Here is a 16,132-nt window from a genome sequence, read left to right as displayed (position 1 = left end):
TGAAAAACAGTGTTGTCCATTTAATGCACACTTAGCAAAGGGGATTGTCAATCATCATTAAGCAACTCAAAAGAACACAATATCATATTGTCATGTGAGAGACTAGTCTAGAGACTAGAGCTGCACTCGTATCTCCTATTTAAAATAATAAATAATGTTGATTTAGTGAAAGTAAAAAAAAAGGCATACTGTATATCCCACCATTATTTAATATACACACATTTCTGAACTTGGAAGGGCTGCTTTTTTCCATGATGCTCCTTATACTTGGAATACCTTCCAACAGACTCTAAAGCTTGAGGTCCTCCCTTCAGTCACAGAGTCCATGGCTCTAGACCAGGGGTCGGCAACCTTTACCATCAAAAAAGTCATTTTTGGCCCAAAAGAATTAACACAAAATCTGACTGGAGCTGCAAAACATATTTGAGCTTAAAATGAAGGTAATGCTTCCCCTTAGATGTATTTTCAGGCGTGGTGGTCTATGCACCCAGGGGGGACATATAAAGGGGTGTCTGGGGGTCCAAGGGGGAAGTTTTGAGCACCAAACACTACATTTCCTGCATTCTGGTGAATTTCTATGCAGTCTGCTGCTATCTAACCTGACGCGCCAGATAGTTTGCTTCACATCATCATCTGCAAAATCTCCTTTGGTATTGTTTGGAAAAGGGCAGACACTTTCAAAATTACTCGGCAGGTGATTGGAACTTCAACCGCTCCTCACTGTCGTCACACTTAAACTCACCCTGCCTGTTTGTATTTCAAATTTCTCACAACCAACGCTGATTGGCGAGATCGTTTTCTGATCTGGCACAAACTGATCTTTATGGAGAGTATCCAGACTGATTTGCGAAAGAAACAATGTGAGCTCACAAAATCAGGATGGTCTCAGGAGGCTAGCTGCTATCTAGCTAGTTAGCTAACTTGAATGCCAACATGACCATTTATTTTAGTAATAAATACATGTATTTAATAGTAATATATTTATTTAGTTATTCATTTCCATATAATGTTTGTCAGAGCCAGTGAGCCCCTGTAGAGGGACTAAAGAGCCCGAGCAGGTTGCAGACCCCGGCTCTAGACCTATGTACTTAAAACTGTAACTGTTTTTAATTATTATTATTGTATATTGCATTTGTTTTGTTGATTTGATGTGTGTCTCTGTGTAAACTTGTCATCACTGTTAATGAGGGAAACCTCAGTGCTTAACGTGTATAAATAAAGGTTTTAAAGAGCATAGTGCAGGTTGATTTTTTTATGAATTTACATTTTTGAACTCATGATCAGGACACCTTAAAAAAAATCCCCCCAAAAATCCATCTTACAAACACCAAGGGCAGAAATATGGTGGGAAAAGGTGGCTTTCTAAGGCGTGCGCCAAAAACATTTGTTTCATATTTCAGTGATGACGTAGGAAAGGGGAGTCCTTGACCCTGCGTGCTGTAACAGTGCGCAGTAGTAGGTGGTGGTGAATTAGAGCAGTCAGTAGTAGTTAGCAGTAGTCAGTAAGTAGTTAGTTAGTCAGTCAGTCAGTCAGTCAAGTTAGTAATTTGTTCAGGTGTCAGTATTCAGTAGGCCAGTCAGTTAACTAGGTCAGTCAAGTAGGTCGGTCGGCTGTACTTAGCTAGCTAGTCAATCAATCAATCAATCAAAGCTTTATTTGTATAGCGCATTTCATACCCAGAGGCAACACAATGCGCTTTACAGAGAACAAGGGAGGAGGACATACGACCCACCTCTGCATATTCCAGAGGGAAGCAAAAAAACAGTAATCACCCGGGGGCCAGATAGGTGAGCTGTAAAAATTCTTCCCTGACCCCTCTCAACAAGGCGATCGAGCAAGCTCCAGGAGTATATTTGTCTACCGGCTAAGAACATTTATAAAGTAATACATTACATTAAATTACATTACATCGCTAGCTAACGTTAGCCAACTAGTTTATTTTTGTTAGTGTTAGTGTATTGTTCATAATGGTGAACTATTGTGTTTGTGGAGACTGTACAAACTCGAACCTGTCAGGACATCGAGTACATGCTTTCCCTAAAAACAGCAAAAATGCTACTTTTCATGCGTGCAGAATAATGTGCAGTCTCCCGGCTCCGTGTGCAGTCATTATATGATAGACTAACACAAGCTGATACTTGCGCATTCATTTCAGTTATGTGAAAGTAACAATACTGCTGCTGGTAGATGAACAATACTCGTTTTGTTAAGCATGATAACCGGCCGGCCTTTCTGTAATACCTGATAAAAAACCCAATCAGGTGCAGTAAAGTCAGGCTTTTGATGCACTTAATTGTGGCTTAATTAAATGTCACAGTGACTATTCTGAAACAAAAACAACATCAATCAAATGTTGAAAGAACTTTTAAAGATATCAAAATAAACCCCTTCTATTTGAGACAATAGCTTATTCCCAAGACACAGGTATTGTGCAGATGGATATAATTTTACTGTTTGCTTTCATTTGATTTGTTAATGATGTTAACCAGCAGTCAATACAACACATTTGAGGGACATATATCGTTTTTACCAAGACATCAGAGCCATGGTTCCTTCCTGCACTGATGAGTGAATCCCTGGTGAATCTTTAAATTGGAAGAGCACAGGGGCTTGCATCCAGTTTAAAACTACAAGGCAATGAAAGGAACTGCCCCCTCCTACCTCCAGGCCATGGTCAAACCCTACACCCCCTCCCGACCGCTACGCTCTGCTACCTCGGGGCGAATGGTTGCTCCGTCACTCCGAGGCCCCTGCGGTTGATGGACACGGTCACGGCTCTTCTCTGTCCTGGCCCCACGGTCACGGCTCTTCTCTGTCCTGGCCCCACGGTCACGGCTCTTCTCTGTCCTGGCCCCGCAGTGGTGGAACGAACTGCCCACTGACGTCAGGACAGCAGAGTCGCTGCCCATCTTTCATTGCAAGCTCAAAACTCACCTCTTCAAGAAGTACTACAATGATCCTCCCTCTTAAGCACCTATTGTATTTTAGATTGCTATTCTTGCACTTTGACTTCAGCACTAGATTATGCTCTTAGTCACTTTTTTTTAGAAAGGAGATGCACTTTTGAGTTCTGGCAAGTAGTAGTACAGTACATATATATATATATATATATATATATATATATATATTTACCTACGCTAAATGTAAGCAGCTCTAACCAATAACTGATACTGGAGATGTTGGAGGATCTTCTATATTCTATCCTTTTCTATCCGATGGTTTCATCTGACTTCCACAGTTTAGACTTTTCAACAATTTGAAAGTAACCTGTGAACAAGAGTGTCCTTCTCATTGTACCGTCCCATTGAGGCACCCGGCTCCCAAAATACCCTTGTGCATTTTTTATGAGTCATGGGAGGAATCTGTGTCTGTACTGTTGGCCCCCGTACTCTCTGCAACAACCTTTAGAGAGAGAGAGAAAGAGAGAGAGAGAGAGAGAGAGAGAGAGAGAGAGAGTGAGAGAGAAAGAGAGTGAGAGAGAAAGAGAGAGAGTGAGATAGATAGAGAAAGAGAGAGAGAGTGAGAGAGAGAAAGAGAGTGAGATAGAGAGAAAGAGAGAGAGAGAGAGAGAGAGAGAGAGAAAGAGAGTGAGATAGAGAGAAAGAGAGAGAGAGAGTGAGAGAGAGAAAGAGAGAGAGAGAGAGAAAGAGAGAAAGAGAGAGAGAGAGTGAGAGAGAGAAAGAGAGAGAGAGTGAGAGAGAGAAAGAGAGAGAGAGAGAGAGAAGAGAAAGAGAGAGAGAGGTGGTTCTGTATCTCTTGAGCTTCTGAAATACTGTACGGATGGAGCTCCAACACTAAAGAGGCCCTCAGACGGGTTTCAAGTTGCAGTGCTGGCAGCAAATCTCAACCCTCACAATTAGTTATTGACCCTAAAAGAAAAGAAGTGACATTGGATGAGTCCCACGGACAAAATCACAGATTACGCTACATAATACCTTCCGGTAGAATCGGTACTCTTCTGTGCTTCGCAGAAATTCAAACAATATGACAAATGTGATAATTTTACACAGCACGAATAGCCCAAATTCACAGAAAGGAAGTAGTTGTAATGAACTCCCTCTAGGTTGTCTTGGACGAGCGCTCCATTCGTGCTTCCAGTCAACCTGATCCTCCATACATCTGGCAGTGCGCCCGTAGGTTTGTGTTGAACGCCCTCATGATCAATGTCCATGTGTTGCCTCCCTCAGTACCAGTTTGTTGGTGTGAAAGCCACTCAGTTCTCACCTAGTCACAGAAACATACTTGGGGATGTAGTGAAAGAGTGGCTTTAACTGTCCCTCTAACGTTACATCTTTTCACAAGACAACATGGCTAATTTCACAGTCCAAAGTAATTAGCACAGAAATGTAGCTTTCACCGGTGGGGAATGAGGTCCTAATTAGCCTAATTTCTGTATTAATCATGTTTTTTTTCTGTATTTTTTTTCCATCGAGATGCTGCACTAAGGAACGTTGGTCTCCCAACAACTAAAATATAATTCTCTAGAAAAAAAAATGTCTCATGTAAAGCACTTTGAATTTGAATTGCCTTGTTGCTGAAATGTGCTATACAAATAAACTTGCCTTACCTTGCCTAGAAAAGTAAACTTTAACCATTGTTTTTAGAGGCAGAGAGGATGTGAAGTGAAGAACTTCTTTTTGAATTGCCTCAGCTGTTTTATGTTTGGTTCATACCTCTTACCCCGCACCTCCTGAGCTCCTACCCCTGACCTTGTCCTCCTGACCTCGTGAGCTCCTACCCCTGACCTTGACCTCCTGACCTCCCACCTTCTTTCCCAGGACACAGTATTCTCTTTCATTAATTACACTGCTAAAGAAAATACTGTCTATTTTAACTTGTCCAAGAGGTCCTATCTTCTCTTTAAAGATACACTGAAAGGGAAGTTGGAGAACATCTTGCTTCCGTACTTTGACGTATTTCCGCCTGAAACGTGCTGCAAGGGCGGGACATACGTTTAGATGAATTTCATTTCATTATCAAGCAGGCGGGATATTCTCTCTACAAGGCTGTCTACTGTATCTTGCTATCTAACTCCCTATCTTGCTGTCTCACTAGCTAACTATCTCAAATACCACTACTCTGCAACGTATTCTGGCTTCTACATACATTTATATACTGCAGAGTAGTTGACGTTTTGATTGACGGGTGGATGTCGTAAGATTATTGGCCTAAAATCTAAGGTACCTGGTGTCGTAATGGCACGTGACCTACTGTTTTCCAGGAAGTAAGAAATGATATACTTTGATATAAGATTACAACAAAAGTAGAATTTTTTTTTTTTTTTGGCATACATCGTTGAATAGGTGAACACTATGACCAATTATGTGAACCAAAATGGGACAGAATGCTTTTTTCATTTCTGTGCGACTTTAAAGACAAATTAGTTGTAGTTTCCATGCAATGGTCTCCTGTTCCACTCCTCTTTTTCATGGAAAACGTAAGTGTTCCAACATCCATTATTTATTCATTTCTGGTTCTCTTTAGACTTTTAAAGCTTTACTCCCCCATTGTTCCTCTTAGAGTCGTTCCTCATGTCAGAGAACCTACAGGGATCAGATCAGTCACCTGGGAAAATGTGATTCTTTAATGTTGTACTTCTGACAATAATTTCTAAGCAAGGTCTATGTAGCCACTGACTCTAACATAAAGGCTCAGTATCCCAAATTGATGAGCAGTTAAGTTTGAAACACCCCCGTTCTCCTCAACCATCCAGCAGTCATTTAATGAATGCATGATGTTCTCGCTGTATAGGTACTCTAGTGTTTTTAAATTGTCTAATAAACCAATCAATGTTTCTCAAAACAGGGGTCTCTCGTGAATGAGGTGGTGCCAGAGTTGTGTAGATCCAGTGATGATGCCCATGTTCCTCAGATGGACTAGAGGAATCTGCTGAATCACCCGCCAGGAAGCAGGCGTAACTAAAGTTGGCACATTCATTAAGTAACTGTCTGGAAAGATGGACTAAAATTCTATCAAACAGGTTGCCAGGGCAAGACGAGGAGAACAAAAGTCTTGAAAACATTTAGTAACCGCTGACATCTTTTCCATGACAAATGGTCCTGCTAACCACTAACCAGACCTGTTTGGAAAAAAGTATTCCAGTAATCATGGTTTTTCACAGGGGAAATATGTATTGTTTTCCATGTGTACAGTATGCCTTCCCAGCTCTATCAGACCAACTAGTCCAGTAAAGGGTCCTATTCTGCATCAGTGGCTGAGTACAGCTACAGTAGGTGGCAAGATGGTGCACTTTAAGACTTGTATAACAGGAGTTGCATAACACTGACCTTTCAATAAACTCACTGTAGTGGTTTGCTTCTTTTCACACCACTGTGTCGGTACAGTCTGACGGGATTCTTCATTACAATCAATACACTATATTGCCAAAAGTATTCGCTCATCTGCCATTACACGCATATGAACTTAAGTGACATCCCATTCTTAATCCATAGGGTTTAATATGACGTCGACCCACCCTTTGCAGCTATAACAGCTTCAACTCTTCTGGGAAGGCTTTCCACAAGGTTTAGGAGTGTGTTTATGTGAATTGTTGACTATTGTTCCAGAAGCGCATTTGTGAGGTCAGACGAGAAGGCCTGGCTCGCATTCTCCGCTCTAATTCATCCCAAAGGTGTTCTATCGGGTTGAGGTCAGGACTCTGTGCAGGCCAGTCAAGTTCTTCCACATCAAACTCGCTCATCCATGTTTATGGATCTTGCTTTGTGCACTGGTGCACAGTTATGTTGGAACAGGAAGGGGCCATCCCCAAACTGTTCCCGCAAAGTTGGGAGCATGGAATTGTCCAGAATCACTTGGTATGCTGAAGCATTCAGAGTTAATTTCACTGGAACTAAGGGGCCAAGTCCAGCTCCTGAAAAACAACCCCACACTATAATCCCCCCTTCACCAAACTTCACACTTGGCACAATGCAGTCAGACAAGTACCGTTCTCCTGGCAACCGCCAAACCCAGACTCGTCCATCAGATTGCCAGATGGAGAAGCGTGATTCGTCACTCCAGAGAGCGTGTCTCCATTGCTCTAGAGTCCAGTGGCGGCGTGCTTTACACCACTGCATCCGACGCTTGGCATTGCACTTGGTGATGTATGGCTTGGATGCAGCTGCTCGGCCATGGAAACCCATTCCATGAAGCTCTCTACGCACTGTTCTTGAGCTAATCTGAAGGCCATATGAAGTTTGGAGGTCTGTAGCGATTGACTCTGCAGAAAGTTGGCGACCTGTGCACTATGCGCCTCAGCATCCGCTGACCCCGCTCTGTCATTTTACGCGGCCTACCACTTCGTGGCTGAGTTGCTGTCGTTCCCAATCGCTTCCACTTTGTTATAATACCACTGATAGCTGACTGTGGAATATTTAGTAGTGAGGAAATTTCATGACTGGACTTGTTGCGCAGGTGGCATCCTATCACAGTACCACGCTGGAATTCACTGAGCTCCTGAGAGAGACCCATTCTTTCACAAATGTTTGTAGAAGCAGTCTGCATGTCTAGGTGCTTGATTTTATACATGTGGCCATGGAAGTGATTCGAACAGCTGAATTCAATTATTTGGATGGGTGAGTGAATAATTTTGGCAATATAGTGTATATTTCATTATTGCTTCAGTAACAGGATTCAGAAGGCAGCTCTTACAGACAATGAGCTGTCTGGAATAACAACGTGTAAATTCAATTCAATGTATTTATTTAAAAGGGACAGTGTACAGTTGAAACATATACATTACGCATAGGCTACTATGACATCATATAATGCACTGTACCAGATTCTAGCTTCAAGCTAATTTGCATCTCCAGTCTCCTTGGCAGCTCAGAGTACATAAAACACAACAAGCGATACAGAATAAAAACAACATGAGAACACAGAAAATACAACACAACACAGATGTATGCTTGTCAGAGAGGCCAGTTGCTCTCAATGAGTGCATGACTGACCAGCTTTTAAGATGCTTTTCAGTGTGGATTTAAAAGTGCTAACAGAGCTACATCCTCTCACTTCCTCAGACAGGGCATTCCACTGATTTGTAGCTTTCTACAATACTGCAGGTCTGTATTGGCCTTCCATTCCATTCCAGTAATTTAGCAGATTCTTTTGCGCTTCCATTCAGCATAAGTGCATAAGGAGACATGTGCTGTTAAATAAATGAGTCAGTCCAATTAAATGGACTGACCAGTAACATTCAGGGCAGAAGCAAATAGGATTATGTCCTTTTCAACTTCCTTTACCCCCCCCCCCCCACCCCCACCCACTACAAATCTTCTCCAGTGTGAACATGCCAGGGAACTCCTGCATCCTCACTAAAGTAATGACTAGTTGCCTTGGAAAATAAACCATTAGTGTTTCATGGAATGATGTCTGAGTGCTTGTGGTTATTCATGGAATGCATTTTGAACAGTGCATGAATCCTCATTCTGTAGATATGAGAAACTGATCTGATTAACAATGACATGATTACAATCATTATTTTTAATGTATGTGGACTGTATCATTCTGCAACTGAACTCTAAGTTCAGAGATAGATTAATGTACTAGTACCCCCTGTTTAGCTGTCTGGCAATCTCGTGCATTCTCACACAACTGTTTGTACTTTGAAGACTTATTTGCGGCTCACTATGCCAAAGCATGGTGATAAGAGCAGAGAGACAGAAGCCTAGAGGCACTAATGATTGTGCTCACCCCAGGGCCCATGGCTGGGGTCATGGTAGTGTGGAGATGTCAGGTATGGGAGAGCAGGGAGAGAGGATGACAGGTGCAGTACTGGATCATAGCATGCTGGGTACTGTAGTCACGCCTGTCACCGTTCTCATTTGGAGGCAGTTTGCTGGTACAGTACCTGGTAATTGGGAATGGAGAAAATGCTGAAAACAACAAAATGTCAGGGCTGTGACATTTTCAGTAAATAAACATGCTCCAGTAGCCATGCTGATATTTTACTAGCCTGGCCATGATGGGGAATGAGTGATGATGTCACTGCATCATTTGTCAGGGTGAGGGTGCATCCAGCATCCCCCAAACGGCCACCTGTGTGCGGGTGCGTTCTCCTGACCACCGCTGCTCCGCCAGGGCAGCAGAAGATGATGCCCAGAAGGCCGAACATCTGGCTGCTCTGTGGCGCCAGCAGGCGGGAGGGTCGTCAGCCAGGCGCGGTTCTGTGCACCCCTCAATTAGGCAGATGTGCTGCTGGATTAGTACAGGCTCACAAACAGCAGTCAAGACTTTCCTCCAGCTGGTCCCTAGGGACGGCCAACCACTGGGAGAGTGACGTCACCAAGGATCTGGAACAATCAACAGCCTCCATTTACATCCATCCGCCAGCTAGCTTCTTTTAGGCCTATCGGACATGATATCAGCTGGAGCTTGTTTGGAGGAAACCAGTTGAGAGATTGGATTTGTATCTGATTAGCACAGTGGGGCCTGGCAGCACTCTGAGCATCATGGGTAATGATTTACACCCGGGGCGGACACGAAGAGAGGCCCTCAGCAGAGAACGGTGAGGTTTTGGTGATGGGTCAATGAGATAGACCCCTCTCTGACCGTAGACTGGCAGGGCTCAACTCCCACAGCTCACATGGGAGATTTCAGTCCCTCTCCAGACTAAGAACATCGATTCACTGTGTTGCTTCATGTGTGTAAAAAAAAAGCAAGAACGTTTTCATTCTCTAATGTGCACAGGCATTGCTTTATCTCTTATGGCCCATGACACATGCAGTCTCAATTCACTTCATGACGTTACAGTACATAAAGTACATTAACTTGCCATATCGCCGCTGTCTGGTGAAAACAACTTATCTCCATTTTGAAGATTTTTTTTCATCAATCAATTGAATGCTGGGACTACGCTTACAACCTCCGAACACCTCCCAGCCATGGGACAAATTAAATGTGTTCTAAACAGCTCATCATCATATGTGATTTTATGAAATTTCTTTCAAAAACATAGAAATTGGAAAGTTATTTTCAACATTCTGAAAACTTTCCATTTTGGAGATAAGTGGTTTTCATCTGACAGCAACGATATGTTGAACAATCTGATCCACGATCAAGTCTCTCATATCACGGCTGTCTTGGTCCTCATGTTTGTCTTGTCTCTGTCCGTTGTAGCGAGCGGCCAGATGAGCAGTGTGGTCCCAGGATCAGCTCTGATAGGCTTGACCCAGCCATACCCCTACCCCGCCCCTGGACAGCTGACCCGCTCCTACCCCGCCCCTGGACAGCTGACCCGCCCCTATGAGCAGCAGACGCCTCGCAAAGAGATCAGCAAATACGCCTGCCTCAAGGCTGTGGGTGAGACTGAGACCCTAACACTAACACTAACCCAACCCTAACTCTAACCCAACCCTATCTCTAACCCAACCCTATCTCTAACCCAACCCTAACTCTAACCCAACCCTAACTCTAACCCAACCCTATCTCTAACCCAACCCTATCTCTAACCCAACCCTAACCCAACCCGCCAGCTCATACCAGGGACATGAGGATAAGAATGGAAACATCACTGATCAATGTGCACCTCTATCAGTGTTGATGAATCCTCTCTCAGGGGAAACTAATACAGAACAAACATTACTGTCAACAGTCTGAAGAGAAAGCATCAGCCTCTGAAGTGGAAGTTCTATGTTCAGTAATTACAAGCAAATTACATGATGAGATGTGAGCTAATTAACACGATGCAGATCTCTCCCAGCTCAATCAACACATGAAGTACTGGAGATATGTAATTATCATTTAGCCTCATCTCCACGTTCTATCTCAGTCCTAGCATGCAAATGGTTGTTTACAGAGAGACAGCGTTTATGTGACACCTTTTGTTTAAAGAAAGGGTTGGAAAGAGGCTTTCCCAGAGATGTTTGCTGCATGTATTTGAAATGAGACAGGATAACGACGTGAACATGACTCCATCAGAAGATCAGTTCCCTCATTCCCTCAACAGTAACAATTTACAATAAGGTTCCATTTGTAAAGGGTCTATAAAAGGTTTATAATGACATTATTAATGGTTATTTTAGCAATTGTAAAAGCATTATGAACCATTTATAAACTGTGATAGCATCAAAATACTGGAATATAGCTGGTTGGTGCTGGCAGCTATCCCAGCATTTTAGCTAATGTTGTAATAGTTAATAACATAACAGTAATGCATTTACAGAGGCTTAAATAACAAATAAACCCTTTATATTTACAAATGGAACCTTCTAGAGTGTTACCAGATATTGGTGGATTGATTTTATGGAGATGATGTCATCATTTATTTTAATGTTGATGGGTTCTATGGATCTTAGGCCAAGGAAATTATGTCATAATCAGTTATTCCCTCCTCGTTCCCCGAGTCACTATGTGAGGTCACAGTCTTAGAGTTCTAGCCACATTGTGAGGTCACAGTCTTAGAGTTCTAGCCACATTGTGAGGTCACAGTATTAGAGTTCTAGCCACATTGTGAGGTCACAGTATTAGAGTTCTAGCCACATTGTGAGGTCACAGTTTTAGAGTTCTAGCCACAATGTGAGGTCACAGTATTAGAGTTCTAGCCACATTGTGAGGTCACAGTTTTAGAGTTCTAGCCACATAGTGAGGTCACAGTATTAGAGTTCTAGCCACATTGTGACGTCACAGTTTTAGAGTTCTAGCCACATTGTGACGTCACAGTTTTAGAGTTCTAGCCACATTGTGAGGTCACAGTATTAGAGTTCTAGCCACATAGTGAGGTCACAGTATTAGAGTTCTAGCCACATAGTGAGGTCACAGTATAAGTTCTAGCCACATTGACGAACGGCTAGCTAACTAATAAAGGAGAACATAGTCAGAATCTCTTTTCCTTGTTTTGGATATTGGGCTTAAATGGATAACAGTTCAGTAACATTCTGACCTTCTCGCTGCCTCACGCTAACGCTAACTGGGTAATAAAGAATTAGATGCTTACATTTTTGGACCAAGATGTAACCGGACTGTGTGTCCTCTTTGACCTTCAATTGAAATATGTATATTAGCAGATCATACTTTAAAATAAACTCTTCAAGAGAATGATCAAGTAAATCAGACAAGAAATCAAAGTTTGGATATGTTAACTTTATCTCCAAGGGTTTTCCACCGATTGACCTTTGAACAAAATTGGAAGAAATGCTGTCTGCACACCATTACCAACGTTCAAGAGGCATGCATGTGTTGGAGAGGCTTATAATGGTTAATTAGCACAGCCATCAGGAACTCTGCCTCTGATGGGAAGGAAGGCATTGATGGATATTTATTTGATAGCAGTTAGCAGAGAGAGAAACACGGGCCTCTTATGGAATCCGTCTCATTCAATTAAAGTGGATTCAAACACTTGAAAGGACTTCATGGCCTGACAGCTGTCGGCGTCGTGTTCGCTGGCCCGATCGCCGGAGGAAGCTAACTAGGAAAACGCCAGATCCTCTGTGTGACATTCAGCTGAGGCTCCTCTGCGCTAATCCTCTGACTGTCAAGCAGACTGATGATCAGGAGAAATAAAGACAGGGTGAATCTTATAGAGAGAGAGAGGGGTGGGGTGGGGAAGGGAGACCGCCCGAGGAAACTGAACTGCATTAAATTTTTTGAGATAAACCATGTGGGCCCCGTCGCTCTGATGTGTGTTCATCTGTTGGTGTTGATGTGTGCTGGACTGTGTTGGTGTTGGTGTGTGCTGGCTGAAGGACTGTGTTGGTGGTGATGTGTGCTGGCTGAAGGACTGTGTTGGTGGTGATGTGTGCTGGCTGAAGGACTGTGTTGGTGTTGATGTGTGCTGGACTGTGTTGGTGTTAATGTGTGCTGGCTGAAGGACTGTGTTGGTGGTGATGTGTGCTGGCTGGAGGACTGTGTTGGTGTTGATGTGTGCTGGCTGAAGGACTGTGTTGGTGTTGATGTGTGCTGGACTGTGTTGGTGTTGATGTGTGCTGGCTGAAGGACTGTGTTGGTGGTGATGTGTGCTGGACTGTGTTGGTGTTGATGTGTGCTGGCTGGAGGACTGTGTTGGTGTTGATGTGTGCTGGACTGTGTTGGTGTTGATGTGTGCTGGCTGAAGGACTGTGTTGGTGTTGATGTGTGCTGGACTGTGTTGGTGTTGATGTGTGCTGGCTGAAGGACTGTGTTGGTGTTGATGTGTGCTGGCTGAAGGACTGTGTTGGTGTTGATGTGTGCTGGACTGTGTTGGTGTTGATGTGTGCTGGCTGAAGGACTGTGTTGGTGTTGATGTGTGCTGGACTGTGTTGGTGGTGATGTGTGCTGGCTGAAGGACTGTGTTGGTGTTGGTGTGTGCTGGACTGTGTTGGTGTTGATGTGTGCTGGCTGAAGGACTGTGTTGGTGTTGATGTGTGCTGGCTGAAGGACTGTGTTGGTGTTGATGTGTGCTGGCTGAAGGACTGTGTTGGTGTTGATGTGTGCTGGACTGTGTTGGTGTTGATGTGTGCTGGACTGTGTTGGTGTTGATGTGTGCTGGCTGAAGGACTGTGTTGGTGTTGATGTGTGCTGGCTGAAGGACTGTGTTGGTGTTGATGTGTGCTGGCTGAAGGACTGTGTTGGTGTTGATGTGTGCTGGCTGAAGGACTGTGTTGGTGTTGATGTGTGCTGGCTGAAGGACTGTGTTGGTGTTGATGTGTGCTGGACTGTGTTGGTGTTGATGTGTGCTGGCTGAAGGACCGTGTTGTTCTGAGGGCGCTGTGCTCCTCGCCAGCCCGCCCCTCTCAGATGTGTCTCTCTGTAATTGTGGCATACAGAGCCCCCCCCCCCCCCCCCAGGCCCCAGACAGGGAGTCTCTCTGTAATTGTGGCATATGTTCCAGAACACAGAGACCCCCCCAGGCCCCAGACAGGGAGCACAGCACATTAAAGGTCACCTGCAGGACATTTAATTTAAAAACTCTTAGATGGCACAGGGGAATAACGAGGACCAACACAGGGGCACGGCGCGCTCATCATCAATTAGTACAGGATGTTGACGTATATGACACTGTGTAATACTGTTAGTGGTGGCTGTTAGCAAAATGTCTAAGACGAGAATATTAAACACAAAACCTGCACATGGTGTAGTACTAAGAGACAAGCCACATAAACATCCTAGCATCCTCAGGGACACACTCATGTGCATGTACAACAGACCCCTGCACATGCTCTGAGGAGACCCTGTAGTTGGGCTGTTTACCATGTAGCCAGAGTCTGCAGGCTCCCAGATCATAATTATGGTAAAAATGGTAATTTGGGGGAAAATAAATTACATTTAAATAATAAGGCAAGATGACATACATATCAAACATTCAATATAACTCGTGAATAAAAGCATGATGTGCCGATTACTCACACCACAGAACCATTTCAAAACCCTAGATACATTTTTTCCCATTAAAAATTATGTCCCACATCTTCCAAATGAAAATATGCAATTAGCTCCAGATCAGAATTCATCTCAGATAACTACTTAGAGAAAATACTTTTCCATTAGGATGAGAATACAAATGTACAAGTTCAACATCTCAACCACAATTTGCAAAAATGACTGTGCCTCTACACAACCTCTCACGCGCCTGTATGTTTGACATGAGGACGACATACGAATACGTGTCGCATGTGTTGGTTGCTAATGTTCTTATTCTTGTGCATGTGTGTGTGTCCCAGCGGAGAAGGCTAACGAGAACTTCTACACCAACCGGCGGCACGTGGTGGAGATGACCGCCAAGGGCAGCCTGCCCATGCAGCCGGTCCCCGTGGAGCCGGAGCCCAGTAACCCCTACAGCCCTCCACCCCAGCCCTCCCTCAAGATGAACGGACACAAGTCCAAGAGCAGCCAGGCCTACAGCTCCCACACCCTGGCCTACAGCTCCAGCAGCGTCTCCACCCCGGGTCTGCTGAGGGGCTGGGATGGCACAGAGACGGTGGGGCGCCGGCAGACGTACGGCCCAAAGAGAGCCAGCGCCTTGGGGCCGGTCAGCGGGATACACGCCCTGCACGGCCAGCACTACCTGCCCCCACAGCCCTACTTCGTCACCAACAGCAAGACAGAAGTGACGGTGTGAGAGCCCGGCACAGCACCCTGGCCACAGTCACTGAGCTGCAGGAGGAGGAGGGAGGTGAGGAAGGAGAGGAGGAGGGAGAGACGGTACTAGAAGGGTCGGCCAGGACTCTGGAGGAGAAGTGCAGCGCTTGACGGTGGCAGAGGGTGAGAGTGACCGCATCAACATTCACTACTTCACGCCTCTAAGGTCCATTTGAAACACCGTATTGATGATTATATTGCAACCAGTAATCACATCAAGTCTGACTAAAACCAGTGAGCAGACACTGGACCTCTGATGGACCATCTTGTCGAGAGACTGGAGCACTGCAGTGATGGGATGAAACAAAACTCTATAAGTAAGAGACAAAACATATAGACTATCTGTATTTACTGAGATCTCAATGGCCCAGAAAAATGTTTAATCTCATTTAGTCCATATCAGATTATTCAATAGAGTTCTATCTAGAGTCTTGGGTTGATCTATTGTTGATTGAAGGTTCCTCTGAAATTGTGTATATACAGTTTACCATACTGAGGGAGAAACGCACAACTTAATCTAAAACAAACTCAATGGATGTCAGGAACAGGGACATTTTTTATCATTATGACGAATCTAGGAAGACAGTGAAGTTCCACAACCACAGCCCAGTATGGCCATGCATTCATATAGAGCCCAATTATTATGAATACAGTAGAGATGAGAGAGTCTGAGATGAGACAGTAGAGATGAGACTGTTTGAGATGAGACAGTAGAGATGAGACTGTTTGAGATGAGACAGTCTGAGATGAGACTGTTTGAGATGAGACAGTAGAGATGAGACTGTTTGAGATGAGACAGTTTGAGATGAGACTGTTTGAGATGAGACAGTTTGAGATGAGACAGTAGAGATGAGACAGTAGAGATGAGACAGTTTGAGATGAGACAGTAGAGATGAGACAGTAGAGATGAGACAGTCTGAGATGAGACAGTCTGAGATGAGACAGTAGAGATGAGACAGTAGAGATGAGACAGTTTGAGATGAGACAGTTTGAGATGAGACAGTCTGAGATGAGACAGTTTGAGATGAGACAGTCTGAGATGAGACAGTTTGAGATGAGACAGTAGAGATGAGACAGTAG

General features: G+C 44.1%; 1 protein-coding gene across 1 annotated transcript in view; it reads left to right on the top strand.

Annotated features, from left to right (window-relative positions):
* The window catches only part of shisa9b (shisa family member 9b), a gene marked incomplete at both ends in the record, with an annotated part of 33,510 nt that extends 18,478 nt beyond the window's left edge, over positions 1-15,032 (top strand). The window contains 3 exons of the mRNA XM_084439152.1: positions 9,080-9,162; positions 10,118-10,300; positions 14,635-15,032. Of these exons, the coding sequence (XP_084295278.1) occupies positions 9,080-9,162; positions 10,118-10,300; positions 14,635-15,032 (664 nt within the window). The remainder of the gene's footprint in view (positions 1-9,079; positions 9,163-10,117; positions 10,301-14,634) is intronic.
* Between the last annotated feature and the right edge of the window lie 1,100 nt (positions 15,033-16,132).

Source organism: Borostomias antarcticus (genome assembly GCF_949987555.1).
Source record: "Borostomias antarcticus genome assembly, chromosome: 5".
NCBI classification, from domain to species: domain Eukaryota; kingdom Metazoa; phylum Chordata; class Actinopteri; order Stomiiformes; family Stomiidae; genus Borostomias; species Borostomias antarcticus.
Note: the sequence above shows the minus strand (reverse complement) of the source record. Positions and strands in the feature narration are given on the sequence as shown.